At 39.6% G+C, this 21,351-nt stretch overlaps 7 protein-coding genes across 10 annotated transcripts; 4 read left to right on the top strand and 3 right to left on the bottom strand.

The window, feature by feature from the left end:
- The first annotated feature begins 303 nt into the window (after nt 1-303).
- LOC108116370 (nocturnin) lies at nt 304-11,826 on the top strand. Of its 4 annotated transcripts, XM_017228207.2 has the most exons (8): nt 3,437-3,619; nt 7,761-8,049; nt 9,690-9,794; nt 10,088-10,320; nt 10,375-10,446; nt 10,569-10,690; nt 10,760-11,392; nt 11,455-11,826. In XM_017228207.2, exons 2-8 carry the CDS (start codon nt 7,970-7,972, stop codon nt 11,617-11,619), a joined length of 1,410 nt encoding a protein of 469 aa, XP_017083696.1. In that variant the 5' UTR covers nt 3,437-3,619; nt 7,761-7,969; the 3' UTR covers nt 11,620-11,826. The 4 variants fall into 4 exon arrangements, with proteins under 4 accessions (XP_017083699.1, XP_017083696.1, XP_017083698.1 ...); XM_017228209.2 differs by lacking the exon at nt 9,690-9,794; XM_017228210.2 differs by lacking the exons at nt 3,437-3,619; nt 7,761-8,049; nt 9,690-9,794 and adding an exon at nt 304-608.
- Nucleotides 3,630-7,119, top strand: LOC108116372 (nocturnin-like). The gene has a single exon (XM_017228212.2). The coding sequence runs from the start codon at nt 6,141-6,143 to the stop codon at nt 6,810-6,812; it is 672 nt and encodes a 223-aa protein (XP_017083701.2). The 5' UTR covers nt 3,630-6,140; the 3' UTR covers nt 6,813-7,119.
- A 398-nt stretch (nt 11,827-12,224) lies between the features above and the next one.
- Nucleotides 12,225-13,024, bottom strand: LOC108116377 (succinate dehydrogenase cytochrome b560 subunit, mitochondrial). Its single transcript, XM_017228217.2, has 2 exons — nt 12,889-13,024; nt 12,225-12,830 (listed from the first exon to the last, which is right to left on the bottom strand). Coding segments are annotated over exons 1-2 (516 nt in total). The 5' UTR covers nt 12,891-13,024; the 3' UTR covers nt 12,225-12,316.
- Nucleotides 13,025-13,376: 352 nt separating this feature from the next.
- Nucleotides 13,377-14,309, top strand: LOC108116373 (translationally-controlled tumor protein homolog). Its single transcript, XM_017228213.2, has one exon. The coding sequence runs from the start codon at nt 13,512-13,514 to the stop codon at nt 14,028-14,030; it is 519 nt and encodes a 172-aa protein (XP_017083702.1). The 5' UTR covers nt 13,377-13,511; the 3' UTR covers nt 14,031-14,309.
- A 1,050-nt stretch (nt 14,310-15,359) lies between these two features.
- LOC108116371 (zinc transporter 7) lies at nt 15,360-17,739 on the bottom strand. Its single transcript, XM_017228211.2, has 4 exons — nt 17,421-17,739; nt 17,159-17,355; nt 16,668-17,087; nt 15,360-16,443 (listed from the first exon to the last, which is right to left on the bottom strand). The coding sequence occupies exons 2-4, from the start codon at nt 17,337-17,339 to the stop codon at nt 15,944-15,946; spliced, it is 1,101 nt and encodes a 366-aa protein (XP_017083700.1). The 5' UTR covers nt 17,340-17,355; nt 17,421-17,739; the 3' UTR covers nt 15,360-15,943.
- Nucleotides 17,740-18,828: 1,089 nt separating this feature from the next.
- LOC108116375 (40S ribosomal protein S25) lies at nt 18,829-19,738 on the bottom strand. Its single transcript, XM_017228215.1, has 3 exons — nt 19,661-19,738; nt 19,103-19,379; nt 18,829-19,037 (listed from the first exon to the last, which is right to left on the bottom strand). Exons 1-3 carry the CDS (start codon nt 19,661-19,663, stop codon nt 18,964-18,966), a joined length of 354 nt encoding a protein of 117 aa, XP_017083704.1. The 5' UTR covers nt 19,664-19,738; the 3' UTR covers nt 18,829-18,963.
- A 326-nt stretch (nt 19,739-20,064) lies between these two features.
- LOC108116470 (zinc finger protein 564) lies at nt 20,065-21,345 on the top strand. Its single transcript, XM_017228401.2, has 4 exons — nt 20,065-20,193; nt 20,257-21,029; nt 21,084-21,155; nt 21,210-21,345. Exons 1-4 carry the CDS (start codon nt 20,077-20,079, stop codon nt 21,343-21,345), a joined length of 1,098 nt encoding a protein of 365 aa, XP_017083890.1. The 5' UTR covers nt 20,065-20,076.
- The last annotated feature ends 6 nt before the right edge of the window (nt 21,346-21,351 follow it).

Below are 21,351 nucleotides of genomic sequence, written 5' to 3'. Positions count from 1 at the left end.
CCCTTACCTAATGATTTTTAAGTCTGGCTAAAGTGTCCAGATAGGGACCTAATTATTACACAGATCTTTATTTTACATATTGAAAATTACACAATATGTAATGCAGAGCACTTAACAGTCGGTGATGCCCAGCCAGTCAACTTGAATTTCAGTTGGCTTTTCCTTTCTGCCGCCTTGCACTAATTCGCGCCGTCTGGCACTCTCACTCTTTGCTGAGCCATTACTCTTAGCTTCACAATATTCTCTCTTCTCCTACGTCACAGAAAGCGTTATCTCCAAAGTTTTTTTGTGCGGTGACCGCTTAGTGTGAAAAACGTGTTCGACGCGGAAATGACATTGATAGTGAAATTTTAACCAAATTTTACGGGATCGTGTTTTATTTGTTTTGTTACCATTTTTCGGCCACCAAACAAACCAGTTAAGACGGAAAGTCACAGAATTTCGATTCGATGAAAAGTTAACTCTGGTTCGGGACATTTAAAATTAGTTTTTCCTATAAATAAATAAATAAAATAAACATAAAAAAAAAAAGTTTAAAGCAAAATGAAGCTGATTTCCACATTTGTTTATTTGCTTGTGGCATTCTACAAATTCATCAAGAAGTTACTGTAAGTGGCCCCAATTATCTAATACTGTTTTGTTTTTTTTTTTGTGGGTGTGCCAGGCTTTGTCCTTTTTTCGCCCTTTTTTCCTCCCCTAAAAAGAAAACAAATCTTGAAGCTTATTGATAAAACAACAAATCAAAAATAATTCGTTGGCTTCTTGCTGCTTTTCATAAATTAAGTTTCGTTTCCGTGGTGAAGCTTTTACGTCTCGGTCTTTGTTTGCTGTTTTTCTTATATTTTTTTTCCTTGTTTTTTGTTTATGTGGTTTGTTTTTGGACCTGCAGTTTATTACACAAAAATACAAATTTTGCTCCAATCTGCTGACTTGTGCGAGCGAGAGAGCGTCATATAGATGGAGCCCAACCCGCTCTTTGTGAGTGCTCCCGCTCTCTGTCCGCGTCTCTTTCTCGCTCGCCTCCCTTACCCCATAAAACACCACGTTTTTGTTTGGGTTTGAGGTCGGTAGGAAATTGGATGTGGTTTGTTTCCATGTGGAGATTGTTGTAATTTACCCAAGTGCCTGTCGTTTGTGTGTGTGGGTGGGTGGGTTACAACAGAAATGGGTTTTTAATTACTATAACTGTCCTTTTGTGGGCCTGTTTTTGGTGTCTGTGTTTGGATTCTCTTGCGTTCTGAGGGCGTTGTACACATAATTTACAACAAGCACATAAGATCTCTTCTGATTAAAATGAATATCTGTTGTTGGAGATACCCGTAATTTCATCACAATTGACCGGAATTTCCCGGACTCGAAATATTCCACTGGTTGAGGGTAATCATAACTGATGGAATGTAATTCGATGAAAGCAAATTATAAGCCCGAAAACATGGACAACATTTTATCTTGATTTGTGAGAGACTATTTAAAGATAAACTATGATTTTTGTTGCTGGATCAATAAATTATCAAATCAATACCAGAAAGCAGTCCATCCATCATTATATTTGTCAACCAGCCATCATTAATTGGTATTCAAAAGCTTTTATCTACCAATTAAGATCTATATAGTTAAAAAAAGATAAAAAAAAAACCTATTAAGCCATAATGTTTATCTTATCTTTTTATCCAGCATGGTGCATTATGCAAAGATAACCAAAACTTACTGAATGTTTTAATATTCCTAAACCCCTTATTTATACAAACCAAAAAATTTTGCAACACGACCTTCGAAACAGAAACACCCAACCTACCACAAAATTGATTAAAACCCTAAGCCTTCATCTAAAACCCGACCCAACCGGTATGACTCAGTTATAGGCTTTACATTCACATATGAATACACTTACTGTTATGCACATAATCCGAATAAAGCCTTTGTACAGCTTGTTGTACCGTTAAAAAATATGTGATAAGAATATTTACTGGAAAATATAGAAAACAGTACAAATTCCAAAATAATAAACGAAACACTCATAATATGAATAAGTAAATAAATAAATATATTTGCACAAAACGTAAATGGCACGCGTTTGTCAAATTGACTACCCAATTGATAAGGTGCAAATATCAGCTTGGTAGACTTAAAATACATGACAACAAGCCTCCAAAATCGAAATTATATTATATAGAAGATAAACGAAAGAGTGAACTTTATACCGAAGCACTAAAACAAGGCCGCGCTTGGTCCACTCGAAATCCTTATCTTATCTCAGCGGCTAGACCACTGGCTGCGACTAATACTAAATGCTAAATACTAAATAGTTATATTATTCCCCACCGCCACTGACCTTGACGGGCCAATAGGGGATGTGGGGATTTGCTAGAACTACGCAAATCCAACCAAACCAAACTAATTAAAACCAATTAGATCCAGGCTACGTCACTTTTTTTGCTGCATTCCCCGTCCTTATCGATGACTTATAAATCAAAAGCCATTTGAAAGTTTTACAGCTGATCCCGGCCAATGGCATTATGTTGGGAGAAATATTTTTAAGTGGCTTGTGCCTTCGGTTCCCTTTGCCGATAAGATATATTCCGAAATGCCAGACACAAGACCAGACACACGATTCTCATGTCATTGGCATTGTTATCAGTGCCATTTTTACAAATTTTTCACAATTGACCCACTCACTGAGTTCCAAGCAAAGTGAGTCATTTGATTGACGTCTTGAAATCTTTGCTTGCTGGGGAAAGTGAGTGATAAGTGCCTTCTCAAGGTGCTCAAGAATAGATTGCCTTGCCATTGTGATTTCTTGGAACGTTAAAATAACCTTTCCTTAGAATAAGGCATAAAAATAATCATTTTTAAGCTAATTTTTGAGAATTATTGGTCGTGGAAAACATATTGGTTACATTAAGCTTAAGAGATGACTTAATGAAAACAGAAACAAATGAAGGATAATGACTTTTTAGATTTATTTAATCTTATTTACTGGTAAATCACTTAAACACCAACAGAAAAGCAAAAATAACATGTTCTAATATTAATATATGAACTTACTTTTATAGTAATTCTGATCCTTCAAAAGTATTGACAAACTCTTTAAGGCTACTAAAAACCAACAAAGAGGTGGACTTATTTTCCCAGTTCTATATATCGCTCATACGCCGTGTTTGCCCAATAGAAACCAAATAAAGAGCCCATCGCGAGTATTTACACTAGTGTTACAGACCCTGAGAGCGTGAGCCATTGAACTTATTACGATAATGAGGTGGAGAGTATGAATCCGCGAGAGTGAGAGGAGTCTGCTCGCCGGAAGATTGTGCAATGGTGATGGTGCCACATTCGGGCAGACAAACACAGAGCAGTCTCTTGGCATTATCCTTATCAGCTGCTGGCAGTGAGAGCATTGGTATAAATGTCTCAAAGCACGTACCATCCAGTTTAGTTCTTTGCAGCTCGCCGGAGCATTTGAATCGCTTGAATTTCAAGCACAGACAAATTCACATTAGATTTATATATATATATAATATTTTTTTTTACGTCGGCCAAAAGGCTCTGCGAACTCTTTGGATACTCTGTAATCGTGATCTAACCATGTGTGGTAGTGCTTAGTAGTGCAGACTGCAAAATGGTGAGTCTCCGAAACCGGAGCGATTTATTGAATTTGCCCCACTGAACCACTTGCAAAGTGCGCCACAAAAAACCTTTCGGGAAAAGCGGTCGAAGTTTCATTTTGCGTCCAGATGAAATCAGCTTTTGCCGGAGTAGAACCAGTTTTTTCCAAGCCAAAGCCGATGCGATACTCTCCATATGTAGTACTAGTATGTGTCCCAATCTGTCGCTATGCTGTTGTATAACAAAAATAATCACAAGGCGGCCAATAAATGTGCAAAAAGTACTCTAGTTCTCTATACCCTGTAATAAGGAAGAAAATTCTTATATTTTCTTACATATGTAATCTATAACTAAAAGAAAAGTTAACTTAAATGAGTGGAAGGAAATAAAATTTATAAGTAGGGAAGTATTCATTCATATATTAGTTCATGGAATAGGGTGTAAAAGGTAAAACTGCTTACGTCTTAAAAAATAATATAGTAATTTTAATCAACTTATTTTGAACTGCAATCTGAGATGCATACAGGTCATCTGATAGTCGAGCAGCACAGATGGTTGTATGTAAAATCTCCCCTGATAGGCTTATCAAATCTCTGGCGTTTTTTCGCTTTTTATTCGTTTTTTGTTTGCCTTTGGATTAATCTATATCAGATGACTGATCGATGACCCGATCGATTAGCTAGACAGAGCAGGTGTCCCAGCCACAATATAGTTAGCTGAATTGTCAATAAAAGAGCTTACATAGTTTCTTTATACAATTCACTGTTATCTCTCCCACGAGGTTTGGGCCTGTCATAAATTGAGCGAACCTGTTGCCAAGTTCATGTGGCATTCTCGCATTTGGACGACTCCCCACAGTCTTCTATACTCACGTACATATGTACATATAGCCATATAAATAAAACTCAATGTCGGCCGCTGCTCTTGTTGATTTTGCTCGACTTTCCGCAGTGCATTGCCAAAAAAAATTAAGATCCGTACAAAAACGTTTGTAGAGTAAGCGTCACACCTGCGGAAGGGGAAGAGAATATTATATTTAATTAGTGCTTTATCGTAAATTGACTCAAGATAATATATAGGTATGTATGGCTAAAAATATAGAGAATTTTCAATGAAGTAGATCAAGTTCAATAGCAGCTGAACAAACACGATTGAGAGGGTATATTTGTTTAATAGGAAACCATATGTTTGTGAATCAATTGTTAAATTCCTTATTTACACGAAATATATGTAAAACCAGTGTAAAGTACAAAAACATTTGCCTACTTTTAGGCAGCCTTTCAAGAACACTTAAAAATAGAAGGAAATTCATTAAATGCCTTGACCATAACCCAACATGACCGTCAAAGAAAGCTTCAAAACTATAAAGTGGGCTAAATCAATATTTGCTTTATTTCAATTTTACCAATTTATATAAAAAGATTCATTGAATAATACCATAGATTCCCGTATTGCGGAAATAAATGGAAGTCGTTTTATTCATTCAATTTGTTTTTAGTTTATTAGCCAAATGAATTGCAATCAATTTGCTCTTGAATTAATGCAAATCATGAAAGTGCATAATAATTTATTAGCTACAAATTAGCATTGGAGGCTCTCGTCTTTCCTGACGTCGTTCTCTTTCGATTGCAATTTTGGGGAGGAACAAACTGAGGCGTAAAATTAATTATGTCTGTGTGGATGTCAAGTGACAGGCGGCTGACATAGAGCCTAATTAATCAATCGCAGCTGATTGAATAGTGTACTTTATTTATCTGTAATTGATTGTTTGCGGAATACGGAATTCAATTGCCATTTTACCCACCATTGCACTTCAAAATTAAGTAACACGCTCGAAATTGATTAGAAATAAATGTTTGAATGTAACACAAATTACTTCCTTTAATTATCTTTTTTGTTTTTTTTTTTGTTGTAAACACAATTTTTGTAATATTTGTAATTATTTCACACTCGATATAACCTCAGCCAGCTGTAAGTTCAAGTGGAATCTTGTTTGTTATGCTTTCGAAACAATAACAACGCTTGTCATACTGATTCATCGGGTCAAGTTTAAAGTCAAGTCGATGAAAGTATTATATTTAGCATTAAGCTTATGACTTTTAGGCAACCAAAACCGAGTCACTATTTGGCTAATAATAAATTTGACATTTTGGAAAGTAATCAAACAAAATGTGGTTTGCCTTTAAACGAACCGAATGAGAGTGGCAATTTCGATTTCATGCTATATATTATACCTATGACTGAAATGACTGAATGACTGAACCAGCGGCAATCTGTCTGCTCTTTTTTTTTTTAATGAGAAACGAGAGAGATCAGATCAGGGAACTGAGCAACTGGCAACTGGCAGCTGGCACTTGATTGCCTCGATCTCGGCTAGAGTCGGCCAGAAGATATAAATAAGGAAAGGCAACGCACGCGCGTATTAATTGTTGGCTGTTCTAAACGGCCAGAAGTGCGCTCGATTCATATGTACAATTGCATAGCTCGATTAATAACTCATACGCAGCGTGGTCAATGAAATAAAAGTAATAAGTGAAATGGATCAAAAGAGTACCGGAAACTATGGCCATCGTCGTCAGCCAGCTTTGGGCAAGGCCATGCCAGTAACAGCTCTATTGCTTAATTTAGAAGTGAATCCTTTGGATTACAGAAGAAGTGATGGTGGTTCCGAGGTTATCGAAGAAGATGATATACCACCTCAGGTTTTTAGTGTAACAGATGAGCCACCATCACCAAATGATGATGACTTTAAGCCACCCAATCATCATGAGGAAGATAAAAAACTGGCCGGTGATTCGCAAAGGGATATACCCTGTGCAAATTGCCTGCGATCGGCGCCCGATCACCTAATCGATCGCCACATGGCTATTAATGAGATGTGCCATCGCCTGTGTGGTCCCGAATGCAGACAACCTCAAGGCCTTACGCTTGACGGATTTCGCCAGGATTTCCTTAGGCAATATGAGATTGCGGAAGCTGTGGCCAAGACCTCGGCCATGACCTCCACCGTTCAGATGAAACAGCGCCTGGCGGCACGTAAACTGGAAATTGAAAAGGAAATGGATGAACAGCTGGGCGTGGCCAGCCCCCATATCGATATCAATCTCGGCCAGAGTAGTTCCGCTGCAACACCAGCTTCAACATCGGCTGGAACTGGAGAATTGGAGTTTGAGCCGCCTCGCGATTTGCTCTTGTATCTGGTGAGGTGAGAGACTCGTTTCTTACAGGGTAAGGCTGTATGCCTTACCTGTCGTGCTTATAAATCAAGTTCATGGCTGGCAGCGTGTCAAGTGTTCTTAGGCATTGGCCAGGCCTCAAAGCCACTTAGCGGCAATCAACAACAACAACATCAGCTCACCGAGAGCAACAAAAACTAACCTTGCACAATTTGCGCGAAAGTGATCATGACAAAACTGACAGTATATAGATATATATACATAGCTGTATGCCAGGGAAAGGGGAAATACGACTGAATTAATTAAAAATAATAATAATAATAAAACAAAAATATGTGAAACGCATTTATGCTATGTAGAAAACTATAAAAGCGCTTTTTTTTTTTAATTAATTTATCATTTATGTTGTTCGGTTATATTTATTTTTGGTTAGAAGAAAAGGAACGTTTGCTTAAAATATTAATGCATTTATAGTTCCTCAATTTCTTTTTAAGATTTATTTCCTTTCACTTATTAGTAAGTAGAAGTAAATGCAAAAGTTTTTAGAATCATTATCGCCATAAGAAATTGTTATACAAAGTTCTAATACCATAACGGTCATATTTAGTAACCCATTAATATTATTTATTAAAGTTGTAAAATAAAAAAAATAGTGTAACTTGCAATTCTCCCAATTCACTCATGACTTTCAATGATGATTTAGTAAGCTAAGTACAGCTAAAAACTTAACTTAAATGATAATTCATAAGTGACAATTAAGTTGAAATCATATCAGTGTAAATGGAGTAAAAAGATCCTATCAATGAGTAAAATAATTGCATTTAGGTCACGAAAGTGCTTCGACACGTGCCTAATGATTAAATCAAGTTCAAAATTCTGCTCCGAGATAAAGCATTATAAAGCATTTTGCAAGTGGCGTTCAGGCATGATCAAAACCCAATTAATTACCATCTAACTTTGTAAAAATTTTAACCATTCTAGGAAACACAGATGGGGCCGCGTCTCTTTGACATTGCCATACTGACACTAAATATAAAACATTTCAAATTATCCTAATACCCTAAACTAAAAAAAAAAACTAAAAAAGAAACGAAGAATCCCAGTTTTAAAATCCAAGAAACCGAATAAACTGAAAGTGATAATTTTTACTTGGTCAAGAAAGTAAAGTTTTTTCAGAAAACAATTCAAAAATGGAGTATCTAATGAAAACATCGCGTTTGATCGTCACATCGAAGACGTTCGCAAGACGTGTGGCCGTGCCGATTCCCAGGTAACGAAATCCCCCTCTGCTCAGCAAATCGGATGCAAATATATAGATATATAGGTACTATATATCTTGGGCGGACAGCTCATTACGCATGTAACTGCGTTGCTGTATAAATTGTGCAGACACAATTGTATCTTTTGTCTGCGCAAATTAGCATTTGAGAACATTTGGAATTCTGCTTAGGCATGCAACACCGCCAGGCATTAGCTAAGGATGCTTGATGCTGACTGGCTATTTTCTCCATTTTCTTTATTTTCTTTATTTTTTTTGCATGCATACATACATACTGAAGTAGTATGGTAGAAGCACTTTTGTTTTCATTAACTGATAGCTCATACCCCGCCGCCTTGGCCGCATAAATATTTAACGAGAGCCGACACAGTCATATAGAATCGTTCTTTTGTTTAGCATTTTGGCGGGGTGCTCTCACACGTGAGCCGAACGTATTGATCTCGTTCTGGGGGTATCTGTAGTATCTTGCAGATACATCTCGTATGCGAAATACCCGTTTGTGCGTGCTCTCCTCGCGATCTTTTCGCTGCCCCGAGCTCGAATGATCTCTCTAATAAAACCCCGCACTTCAGTTGGCATTCAGTTTCGCCAAAGTCGCTTGCAAGCGCACCTCGTTCCGGCGCCCCCAGATCGCAGATCTAACATCCCAACCAAGAACAAAAAAAAAACCATAAAAACCTACCTTAAATATCCTACCCAAAATTCCACATCCTTTGATCCTGTGCGACAATATGGAGCCAGCACTGCCCATAAAGCGAGCCAACAAGGCGCCCTGTAAAAACGATCGAAAAGCCTATTTGCAAAAAGTGATGCTGACCAGGTGAGAGAGAAAACGTGGTAAGGGGTGATCTTTTCGGGGGCATCTGATCCACCGTCGGCGGGTGATTGATTGCGGTGACAGGCCGAAACCCGTAAGCCCCAAATCCAGTCTCCACTCGCCATCAAATCCCCGGCGGGAACTGGTTTCGATTCTCTCGCGGAGCCAAGCAAACCAGCCCAACAGCTGCGAAGCTATTGACCGAGCGACATTTTTCGCCTTTGTTTTTGTTTCGCGGGATTATCATCGCGTGGGCGATCCAACACCTCCTCTAACCTCTCCCCTCTAGTCCGTCTCCCTCTATAATTCCCGGTAATCTCCTTAGAATCAGAGCATATGTGCTAATTGCTAAGAGTTTCGGTATACAAAAACCAGAAATGTTTTTTCAAATGTTTTTTAAATGTTAATGAAACAAAGTTCTAGCTTTTTGGTGATTGACTTCATAGGGAAATCTTACTAGTTTAGTATCGGAAAAGAATGTTAATCATAAGAATCGAAGAAGAATCAAAAATAAAGCCTTAAAAAGGTGAAAGGTAAAAGGATTCAAAATAAATTAGAACGAAACCTTAACATAGGAAAGAGCTACTAAAAAGTTTATTTTTTAGAATATGATATTATATGTTTTTTTTTATCAAATATGAACTTTATTTTAAAAGGTTCCCTCTTTTTTTTTTTTAAGCCTGAAATTTCCTTAGTTGCCCTTTTCATTTTATTTATCTTAATTCCAAAAATTTTATTAAAAACCTAACAATTTTTGAATATTTCTTTTCCTCCCAAAACACAACATTTAACACGACCACATAATTTTTTGCAGCAAAGTGAAAATGGGAAAATTTTATACGAATCAACGTCATAGTCATAGTCTATTCATTTTCAGCATAATACTGAGAAAAATTCTATATAGAAAACCAGAAGCTTTGTGAGTACACGAAAATGTTGAAGTATTTTATATATTTTATTGATGTTGTTTATTTGGTGTTTTTCGCTGAAAGTTGTTTGTTTGTTGCAAGAAGCTATTATCAGTTGTTTTTTCGATTGAAATGCTGAAAGAAAACACAAATTAAAAGTTGCCAACGAAAGTCTGTTGGTTATATCTTTGTGTTTTAAAAGCAATATAATTGAATAGTGAATGATAAACCCGTTTGCTTATTCGATCTAAATCTTTTTGACTATGATTGAAAAACTAATTTGAAATTCTAATTTGTTTTCCAGAATGGGCTCATTCAACTCGGCTCCAAAGATCAACAATGTGGACTCGCAGGACGATGGCCTGGAATTGCCGGCTGGTCTGAGTACTTCGGCTCTCCTTCAGCACGTACAGCAATTGCGAGGAGGTGGTATCGAGCAGCCCACACTGCTTACCCGAGGCTTTCTGAAACCACTCCTGGTGGACGATGATGTTGCTGATGGACTCCGTTGTCTTCAGCTGAACTCCGTATCGAGAGGTACAATTGCATTTTTGTCTTATTTGAAGGATATAATCTAATGTATTAATACAGTTTGCAGTGCTCCAGTTGAGGGGGACGTCTCGCAGAACATTCGACTTCTGCAATGGAACATCCTATCGCAAAGTGAGTATTAATACGATGTTCCTTCAGTTAATCTGTTTACATATATATAAATATTCTAGAAGTAAAGTATAAATGTATCCATTTATAACATAAATATAAATCACAATTTTCAAATACTTTAGCTCTCGGCCAGCACAACGATGGATTTGTGCGTTGTCCCGAGGAGGCCCTCACCTGGGAGCACCGCAAGTACCTGATTGTCCAGGAGATCCTGCAGAACCAGCCCGATGTGATTTGTCTTCAAGTATATAATCACCATACCCGATTTCAGAGACAGTAGCGCTTTAACATTTCTATTAATGCACCCAAACAGGAAGTAGACCACTTCAAGTTCCTGCAGACGGTTCTGGGTAGCCAGAATTATGCTGGAATATTTTTCCCGAAGCCAGACTCTCCGTGTCTGTATATCGAACAGAATAATGGACCGGATGGCTGTGCCATTTTCTACAAGAGGGATAAACTGCAACTACAGGGATACGATACTAGGATCCTGGAAGTGTGGCGGGTACAGAGCAACCAGGTGGCCATTGCCGCACGGCTACGAATGCGAGCCAACGGCAGAGAATTCTGCGTAGCCACCACCCACCTAAAGGCCCGACACGGTGCCCTTTTGGCCAAATTGCGAAACGAACAGGGCCGAGATCTTATCCGATTTGTTAAGCAGTTTGCCGGCGAAACGCCCCTGCTGCTTTGCGGCGATTTTAATGCTGAACCCGTGGAGCCCATTTACGCCACGATTCTGGGATGCGATCTTCTCCGTTTGGGCAGTGCCTATGCCGATGTGAAGCTAGACCGCGAGGTAATTCTAAATCCTAGCGAGGATGTGAACGAGTTCGTCTCGGAGTCAATGAAACGGGAACCTCCGTATACAACCTGGAAGATACGTGAGGAGGGCGAAGAGTGCCACACTATCGACTATGTCTTCTACACACCCGATCGTCTGAAGGTAAATTTTCTAAGTCGGTTGTAAACTATATAGTGGTCTTATACAAATCTTTTTAATTTCAGATCAAAAACTGTTTAGGTTTTCCGGGTGGCGAGCAAATCGGCAAAAATCGCACACCCAGCTACCAATATCCATCAGATCACTTTTCCCTGGTGTGCGACTTTGAACTGCTTCCTTCGATCGAAAACGGAAAGGAAAGCGGCAGCGATAATGATAATGGAACGTAAATGGATGGCAACAAGCATGGATCCATTCAGTAGAGGACTCCAGTTTAAGAATTCACCAGAGAAGAAGTTTCAATTACATTACATCGATTGTGATATTAGTTGTTAGATACATATTAGCCTCATCCACAACCGTTGCACTACATTTTGCAGCTTTTACAAATAATAATCCAAAATTCACAATAAATAAATAACATAATATGGAAAAAAGTCAACAATAATGGATTTTCACTAAGAGATAGTGAAGGTTAAAAAAAGCAATCCTAGGAACATAAAATTACGGTAAACTTCTTCCAGTATACCAGTTTATAATACGATTTTTATACTCTATTGACTTACTTGTCAAATCAATCAATTTTACAAAATGATGCCGACTTTTAGGTGGTCATTAAAAATAAAACATCAATTGGACTTCGGGGCGTACACTTGATTCGCCTGCTGGCACTGGACCGCAAATAGCCTCCCTAAATCGGCCTACAATTTGGGAGATCCAAATGCGTTAGCCATAATCATCAGAAAACACGGCAGTCTAACCCATTGCAATGGATAACAAATTATTGGAGCCTATTAAACGCAGCTAGATAGATTGCGTAACACAACAAATAGAATTATAAATATACACACTACATGTATTTAGTATATAACAATTTTCACATAATGTCCGCACTAGAATTTAATAAGAAAAGCCAAGACCTTGGGCTTAAAGCAGAGCCAAAATAGCGGTCAGCACGAATGAGGTGGCGACCATTGCGTAACCGGTTGAGTAGACTTCCTTGATCTTCAGGAATCGTCCGGTGTCCCAGAGCAAATGCCTTATGCCATTGGCGGTGTGATAGCCAGCCGGATAGGCAATGATGAACTTCAGAGCGGTCAGAGTGGCGCCGCTCAACTGGAGACCCTCCACCATGGTCACATAGTGGCTGATGTCGTGCGACGAGATCAGGGCGCCCAAGCCTAGGCCCCAGACGCCCACTCCTAGGGCCAATCCTGTGCCGCGATGGCAGATCGACAGCATGGATGTAAGCTGCGGCTGGTAGATGGTCAGATGAGGCGACAGCTTCCTGCCCAATCGTTCGTTCTTCTCAAAGAACGACTCGTCCTTCTGGGTAGCGCCCACAGAGACAACTTTCAGCGACACCTGTCGGCTGGCCGCTGCCATCTGGAGGCCCTGGCGCAAAGCCGGCGAGCGGATCAACGAGCTGGAGAGTGCATACCTGCAAAAAGCAGTCACAAAATCAGGGTTTTTGCAATGCCATTGCAGAAATTACGTACATTTCCCTGTTTTTCACTCGAACTTGTATTGATAGGACCGTTGTCTGCCTGGGCAAATTTCCGTACTCAGTGGTCCTACTAAGTTGGAAAAGGCAGCGGAATACTGATTCGATGGTGTCGATACCAAACAAACGCGAATATTTTTATTATTGCTTATAACTAATCATACATTTTTTTATGTTTAAGCAATAATTTTTTATTGAGATATAAAAAATTTGTAAACATTATTGTCTTTATTCTAGCCACCTTAGAAGGCAATGCATAATTATTTTTAATGCGGATTGTTACAACAATTTATCCTGTTGATATCAATTTATTATTTAACCTGTGGTACTTTTTCTCACCCAAAGGTATCCTGTCCTTACTTACGATGTATTCAAATGCGATGTATTTAAAAATATATCGCAACGATAGCAGGAGCTGGCTCACCTAGGCCTGGCGTTGCCAGACTGACGGGCTTTGAACGAGTTGGTAGTTCGTTCGCCATTTTCTCTTGCTCTTTCTTTTTGCTGTTCAAGTGAGCGCGTGGCACGTTGTTTCGCAGTGTTCCCGGTCCGGTGCAGTTGTAGTTGCATATACGCCAACGATTTAGACGCCTTTCGATTCCCCAAAATCCAATAAACATGAAGATCTACAAGGACATCATCACCGGTGACGAGATGTTCGCCGACACCTACAAGATGAAGCTGGTGGACGACGTGATCTATGAAGTGTACGGAAAGCTGATCACCCGCCAAGGTGACGATATCGTTCTGGCCGGCGCTAACGCCTCCGCTGAGGAAGCCGACGAGGGCACCGAAATCACATCGGAGACTGGCGTTGATGTTGTGCTAAACCACCGACTTCAGGAGTGCTTTGCTTTCGGCGACAAGAAGTCCTACACCCTCTATCTAAAAGATTATATGAAGAAGGTGTTGGCCAAGTTGGAGGAGAAGTCGCCTGACCAGGTAGATGTCTTTAAGACCAATATGAACAAGGCCATGAAGGACATCCTCGGTCGTTTTAAGGAACTGCAGTTCTTCACCGGCGAATCCATGGACTGTGACGGCATGGTGGCCCTAGTGGAATACCGCGAAATTAATGGGGATAGCGTTCCCGTGCTCATGTTCTTCAAGCACGGTCTGGAGGAGGAAAAATGCTAGATGTGTCATCATCCCGCACCCCTCCCTAACGGATCCTATACTCATGCATACCTTCTACATATTTATCAGATGCTTAGTTACAATTTTGAAAGTCTTAAATTTATGTTAAACGCTGACAAAATGCCTGTCCCTCGATCTGTGCGATTTTATTTCTAATTTTTTGGCCGGAGCACTCATAAATTCGACGAAATGTATGTTTATTGTTTAATCACACCAATCTAAACAACTGAATTGCCCCAACTATTGTAATTAAAATAATATTTTGATAGCAACACCTTACACTTTTGTATGCATTTTCACTAGAAAATAAACCGAAAATGGGAACATTAGTACTGAAATTAAACGGAAACCATATACAACTGTAAATTAGCATGCCTGTACTTCTTTTCATTTAACAGTTATGCATAGGTAGACGCCGCAGTATGTTGACGTGAGTGGGAGCGAGAGGTCGACGCCGCCATCTGAGTCACGCAGACTTCAGTTAATTTTTGTTTTCTTTTTTTGGGCAGTGGCGAAGTTATTGACCTTTGACAGTGATGTACACGTGCCCGCACTCATGTCTATACGAACATGTGTATGAACATATATATTTGGAGGTCATGCGCAATGGATTACTATTTTCTGCACGCTGCACTCCCACTTGCCCCAGTTTCGCACGTTGGGTTCGACTTAACCTCAATCAAGTTATCAAAATGCACCTCACTCGTCCACATTTGGAAATCTATAATCTAATGCTAGGCAATAAGTCCGCTTTTATCTGTTATTGGAGCATGGCTGAGCTGCACAGGCGCTATTTATTTCCATTTCATCGAAACGTTTCGACCTGTTGCCTATCGCATGGTGTGAGATGCGCACAGTGGACTCTCACTTGGGCTAACTTGAGAAATTAAAATACAATTTGTTTTCAAACAATTATTTCTAGTTTTTTCAATATATTGCAAAAATTGAAAAGTAATATTTTTGGTAATTTTGAAAACGAAGCACAATATAAATTTCAATTTTTTTAAAGGTCTTAAATGTTTGTCAAGGCCATTTCGTTCTGTTTGGGAAATTTTTTAATCTTTTTACCAATATCAGTTTTACTCATTTCGAAAAATGTTAGAAAAGTATAAAAAGTCCTTACACCTAACCTGCATTATAAAAATCTATATCTATATTTTGAGATTTACCTAAACGCACTATACGAAAAAAAATTTTAAATTGGATATCTTTGTTAATAGAAATCTTAAAAATCAAGTCAAATTACTACTTTTGTAAAAAAAGAATGTCATACATATGTACATAAGTATTTCAAAAAAAACCCACCCAACCGGAAATAAAACTAGTTTCTTTTCGTTTTACGTATAAAAATGCTAATAACAAATTAAATTTTATTTCGTTCATAATTTTGATGCTTCAAACTGTGGCAAAACGGTTCACTTAATGCACTTCCACCGCACAGCGGAATGTCCGTGGAAATGTCAGTCATATTATATGCTATTTGTAGGTATGCATGTTTCGGGTTTTGTTCATACTGAATTTTAAAAAATCTTTAAATATATATTTACTCTTGCACAATTTCTTTCGCTTAGCTTACAATTACACTAATGCTCCTCGATATCGACTAATGCATACATTATGTTATGCTTTCAGTATGCATAGTATGGAATGAATGCCGCGCGCATTTCAACAAATACAAAACGTTAATAAGTTAACAAAATTCGGAAAATTTCTAGTACAACTGAAGATTAAACATTTTATATTACGTTACTCTTGGAGGGGGTTTGGGAAGTGATGGGATCTCGTGGCGTCGTAGGGAACTAAAATTTTCAAATAATTTTAAATAACATCGACGCCCGTTCGCACTGCACACAAACATACAACTCGCGTTGTTAAATATACACAAGGACACCGGTGGGTAGATCCCTTCTGGATCAAACATAATCCAATTGAATATATATCTGCTTTACACCCACCGCCTCGAAGATCATCCTCGTGTGCGTTACCACATACTTTGGATCGACGTTTTTGGAGACCTCAAGCTTAAGGGCTCCTACGTAGACATCGGAGCAGAGGGTCCAGAAGTGCGGTTCCTGAACTGCATAAACTCCGGCCAATCCTGTGACCTTCTGGTAACACTGTGGCAGTGATCTATCCAGATCTGAGGGTTGTCTCTGCATCAGGATCATTATCGATTCCTTAATCAGACTCAGTACACTGAGCGCTATGAGCAGGGCGATGAAAATGGAGCATATTGGGTCCGCAATCATCCAGCCGAACATGTGCATCAGCACCGCTGAGATGATAACGCCCACCGATCCCAAGGTATCGGCCAGGATGTGCAGGAAAACGCCGCGCATGATCTGCGAATTGCTGCCCGACATATCTCCATGCGAGTGGCCATGGCTGTCGTGATCGTGGGAATGTCCATGACCTACAGTATTGAGATAATTATAATGTTATTATCAGAAAACTAGGTTTTTTAAGTTTCTAATTATTAGTATTAATATGGAAATTATAGGTTTTATGTGTAATAGAATATTAATTTGATTTTTTTGTGACTAAGTTCAATTATGAGGAACTAAATCCCACTTCAAAAGCATAATTGTAACTTCTTCAAATTAACTCCTTGAGATGTGGCCTCACACTAGAAATTACCATTGTCCAAGGTGATGGCCTGGTGATTGTGATTGCTGGAGTCGTTGTGGCTGTGCGAGTGCCCATGTCCTCCGCCGTGGGAGTGCCCGTGTCCACCACCACCGTGCGAGTGTCCATGTCCACCATGATTGAATGCATAGATGCCCACCAAGTTTACCAGCAGACCAAGCACAGAGACCACAAACAGTCGCTCGTGCTTGACCTCCGGCGGCTCAATCAGTCGTTCCACGCCCTCCGACAGGATAAAGAAGGCGATGAACAGCAGGAACAGACTATTGACAAAACCGGCCAGCACCTCCGCACGCACATAGCCGTAAGAGAACTTGTCGTTGGCCTTCCATTTGGTGATAACAGAGGCGGCCAAACCGGCCAAGAGGCCAGTGCAGTCGAAGAACATGTGGAACGAGTCGGAGATCAGTCCTATGGATTAAGCAACAAGAGGGTTATAAATTACGGATAAGATAAAAAGCAATTAGAAGCGAAAAACTAACCCAAGCTGTTCGTCACGATGCCATAGAAGAGCTCTACGAAGGCGAAGCTGAGGTTGAGCAGCAGGAACAGGAACAGATTCCGAGAGTTGGGGTCAGAAAAGATGAGCCGCTTCCAGCTGTTAAGCTTTTCCCGGACCCGGTAGCCAAAGCTGCTACGGTCCTTGTGCGATAGCGGTATCATTTTGCCGGTTAGAAATCTGCAATAGGAACCGAGATCTGCATAAGAGTGAAGAAACTAAGATAACACACTTTGTTTGCATACGTGGTATTTTGGGGAGCTATAGCAGCGCTCCAGCTGATTCCGTGATTCTCAATCCGTTTCTGGCCGGGTTCGTAAGAATCTTTATCGCGTGTGGCGGCGGCAGTATTTTCTTTGATTCCCAAATTACCTCACAACCAAAATGCTTCCTGCTCGACGTCGTCGTTTTGTGTGCACAGTTGTGCGGAGCGGGCTGGTCGATCTGTGAGTTTGCTAAAGCTTAATTCATTTTTACTGGCTGCCAGATACCAGAACCGAACTCCCGTCTTTGCCAACACCAAACCAATCTGCCGTGTTGTCATCAAAATAAAGATAACCACGTAAACATTTCGGTCGTACTTGCGCATTAATTCGCTGTGAATGGCAACTGGGAACAGTGGCCATCCGTCTGTATGTTTGCTGGGTATTATACTATTACTGGGATGACAGCCCAGAAATCCAACTGTTTCTTTACCATTTCCAGATATTTTTTAGTTATTCATTCAAAACTATCAAAATTATTATCTAAAATTTGTATTATACTCTGAATCCAATATAAACAAGTGACCAACAATTTAACTTACATTTACGGTAAAAATATCAAAATTAAATTTATTTATATATTTCGGATGTTTTGTTTCGTCTTCATTCTTACATTAATTAAGGTTTGTTATATTTTTTATTTTCCACCCCTGTGTTGTTTATATGCTCTTTACTTAATAAATTTAAAAAAAAAATCAGTTTTGTTCAACTATTTTTTTTTTCTTATTTTATAATATAATCTTTACTTTAAAGAAACGAGCTCCAAATGCTTAATATGTCTGTGTCTATTTGTAAACTTTTTATCAACACAAATTATATTAACATTTTGTAAATTTTGTTTATCCATTTCATTGTCACGTGGGTACGCAAAGTGTGAATGCTATTAGAAGGAAGAAGAGTTCGAGAACAAATTCTTATTGGATATAACGAATAGAATATTTTTTTGATATTTGTTTTCAATTTGAGATATGTAGTGTATTAAAATTAAAATATGTAATTGCCGTGATATAGTTTTAATTTATTCATTAATACCGTCCTGCATTAGTGGAATACAAAAAACCAGATTCGTATTTTTGAAAAACCGAATTTCTTTAAAGAAATGTCCTTACAGTAAAAAAAATAACTCAAGTTTTGCCTGCCTATCCCAATATGCACCGTAATAGGCAAGACATTTAAATGATAATAATACACTTTATACGTGAATTAAACTTTTTCTGATTATAACGAGATATTACAAAGCTTGGTCTAGTACGCTAATCATTATTTCGTTACATTTACGCTCTGAGAAAACCACTATATTCCCGGCTATCAACCTATTAACTATTTAAGACCACTGCTCAGTGATAAACCCATTGATTGGGTGTCATATTAATAAAACATCACGCAAATGTCCCTTACATCAATAAGAAAGCAAGTTTATTCAACATTTCACGCACAGCGGCATCGTAGTGATCTCGAATACAATCAGATCCATTGTAAAGCGATTGCAACCACAGAGATGCGAGATGGGTAAAAGGTAAAATATTTACGCCTCATCACCCTTGGTGGCACGTGTGTAGATGACCTGGGAATGATGCTGCACGACCTGCTTGATCAGACCTAAAAGTGAAAAGAATATGCATTAAGATTTGCAAAAAAAAAGGTATTCAAGCTAGATAACATACCCTTCTCGCGCAGCTCGATCAGAGCGCGCTTGGCCAGGGAACCGCGGATCTTCAGACGCTCAGAGACCACCGATGGGGTGATCAGTTTGTAGGCGGGCACTTCCTTGTACAACTTCTCGTAGGTGGCCTTGTCGAACAGCACCTGGTTGTTCAGCTTGTCACGGACTTTTCCCTTGGACCACTTCTTCTTCTTGGCCTTGCCGCCGCCGGATCCCTCCTTCTTCTTTTGTGTCTTTTGCGGCTGCTTAGCCGAAGACTTTGCGTCCTTCTTAGGCGGCTATGAAAGGATAAACAAAGGGTTTCTGTTAATTGCTGGCACTAATCATAATATAAATAATCTCCATTGACCACCGGAGCAGCTCCTGAAGCTGGCCGCTTTCGAGGTTAAGGCATGGTTTTGTTTTTTGTCCGTATTTTCACATTTTTTCCATTTTAATGGGTTGTGTTTTCAATGCCCAGAACTGGGGCGGCACTTTAGTAATGTTTTTCAATCATTTGCTGGCCACTTTCACAGTAAAAAACTATTATTTTTGCAGAATTCAGTCGCAGCGAACTCACCATCGTGAAAAGTCAATGCAGAAAGATGGAGGGCGGAAACGGCCAGAGTCACCATCCATCGTACACGGTTTCACGGCTGCCTATCGATAGCTCAAAGCGCAGAAAATACTAAAATGTTCGTGGAAAAGTAATTGCCTCAAAATTAGACACGGTATTATCTTACATGTAAAGTGTTATTTATCTTAATTTCTTTTTTATATATTTTTATCTATAGAATCTGTAAAATATTTTTTCTATTATAAGAAGAAAACAAAAATGTATTAAATTTTGGTCCATCTCTACATTTTATATTTTTTAATAAAGTGTGACCAACGTGACCTCATTTCCCAACCTTAATTGCAATTTGGACAACGGGCACACCATTTCTACATGTCAAACAAATAAATTTAAATAATTGGCAAATCAATTAGGCAAAAATGAAACAGTTCTGCCGCACCTGCGGCAAGACCATCGTGGCCCATCGGTGTATCCAGATCTTCTCACCCGAAGGCAGAAAACTGCTGCAGTGCGTGCGCTCCATAACGAACTGCTGGGTGAGGACAAATATTAATTTCCATTATGTTCCCTTTGACTAGATATTGTTTACCATATTGCAGCTGCAGAATTCTCAAGATTTGCCCAACCACATGTGCCCGGATTGCCAGATGCTACTTAAGCAGGTCCAAAAATTCCGACGGCGTTGTGCCAAGATCGAGAAATACTTTAATAGACGGCGGAGCCGGATGAATCTGGGCGAGGCACCAGCAGCAGTTGCGCTTCAGCTTCCAGTCCAGCAAACAGTTGCCCCGGATCCACTGGGAATCGACGAGTTAATGGCAGCCAGTGAAATCAAATTGGAACCCAGTCAGGTGCAAGTGGAGCAGGAAACCGAATCTTTGTATGCAGTGAATCAACTCGAAGTAGGAACCAGCTACGAGGAATCGCCGAGTGAGGATTTCTTGCCTCTACCCGAAGATTATGGAGAAGCACAGACTGAAATAGTAGCCACTACCACCAACAAGCCAGAACAGGCAAGAATAAAGACCAAAATCAAGTCCAGTAAGCACACAATGCGCATGGGCAGAAAGCTAATCCACGTAAAGGTCATAGACGACAAGCAACCGAAGCGAATTGTGGACCGAAATGGACAGAACGCAAAGCCCTGCATCTGCGAGCACTGCGGTAGGCAATTCAAGGACACCAGCAATCTCAACGTTCACCTTCTCCGGCACACAGGGACGAAGCCTTTTGAGTGCGAGCAGTGCCACCAGAAATGCTATACCCTCCATTTGCTCCGTCGGCACCAGCTCAAGCACACGGAGGGGCCGTACGCCTGCACATTCTGCGGCTTGGAATACAGCACGAATAGCTCTCGAGTTAGACATGAAAGGTGGGTAAATTAAAGGTTTCAAATGCTTAATTTACATGGCTTTCCATTTCACAGAGAGGCTTGTAAAAAGGGCCGAGCGCCGCAGTCCAAGTGGGAGATCATCAAAAAAGGCGAACGCACTTTCCAGTAAGTTGTCTAGTCATTAACCATAAATATAGCTGATTTCCTTAATTTCTTTAGTTGCGAAGTATGCGATCTCTGGTTCCTGCGCGCTGGAAACTTCACTCAGCACATCAACTCCTCCAGTCACATCGAAAACGAACGTAGAAAAAAACGCAAAACAAAATCAGTGCAACCTTCCGCCATAAATACATGAAACAAC

This window comes from Drosophila eugracilis, unplaced genomic scaffold (genome assembly GCF_018153835.1).
Source record: "Drosophila eugracilis isolate 14026-0451.02 unplaced genomic scaffold, ASM1815383v1 contig_367, whole genome shotgun sequence".
In the NCBI taxonomy this organism is placed as follows: domain Eukaryota; kingdom Metazoa; phylum Arthropoda; class Insecta; order Diptera; family Drosophilidae; genus Drosophila; species Drosophila eugracilis.
Note: the sequence above shows the minus strand (reverse complement) of the source record. Positions and strands in the feature narration are given on the sequence as shown.

Bases quoted from the DNA above. Each gene is read 5' to 3' on its own strand.
- LOC108116372 (XM_017228212.2), top strand. From the start codon at position 6,141: ATGGATCAAAAGAGTACCGGAAACTATGGCCATCGTCGTCAGCCAGCT.
- LOC108116370 (XM_017228207.2), top strand. From the start codon at position 7,970: ATGGAGTATCTAATGAAAACATCGCGTTTGATCGTCACATCGAAGACG. The intron at 10,321-10,374 runs GTACAATTGCAT...GTATTAATACAG, and splicing joins GCTGAACTCCGTATCGAGAG to TTTGCAGTGCTCCAGTTGAG. The intron at 11,393-11,454 runs GTAAATTTTCTA...TTTTAATTTCAG, and splicing joins ACACACCCGATCGTCTGAAG to ATCAAAAACTGTTTAGGTTT.
- LOC108116373 (XM_017228213.2), top strand. From the start codon at position 13,512: ATGAAGATCTACAAGGACATCATCACCGGTGACGAGATGTTCGCCGAC.
- LOC108116371 (XM_017228211.2), bottom strand. From the start codon at position 17,339: ATGATACCGCTATCGCACAAGGACCGTAGCAGCTTTGGCTACCGGGTC. The intron at 17,088-17,158 runs GTTAGTTTTTCG...CTTAATCCATAG, and splicing joins CATCGTGACGAACAGCTTGG to GACTGATCTCCGACTCGTTC. The intron at 16,444-16,667 runs GTAATTTCTAGT...TCAATACTGTAG, and splicing joins GGCCATCACCTTGGACAATG to GTCATGGACATTCCCACGAT.
- LOC108116375 (XM_017228215.1), bottom strand. The intron at 19,038-19,102 runs GTATGTTATCTA...TTTCACTTTTAG, and splicing joins GATCGAGCTGCGCGAGAAGG to GTCTGATCAAGCAGGTCGTG.
- LOC108116470 (XM_017228401.2), top strand. From the start codon at position 20,077: ATGAAACAGTTCTGCCGCACCTGCGGCAAGACCATCGTGGCCCATCGG. The intron at 20,194-20,256 runs GTGAGGACAAAT...ACCATATTGCAG, and splicing joins GCTCCATAACGAACTGCTGG to CTGCAGAATTCTCAAGATTT. The intron at 21,030-21,083 runs GTGGGTAAATTA...TCCATTTCACAG, and splicing joins TCTCGAGTTAGACATGAAAG to AGAGGCTTGTAAAAAGGGCC.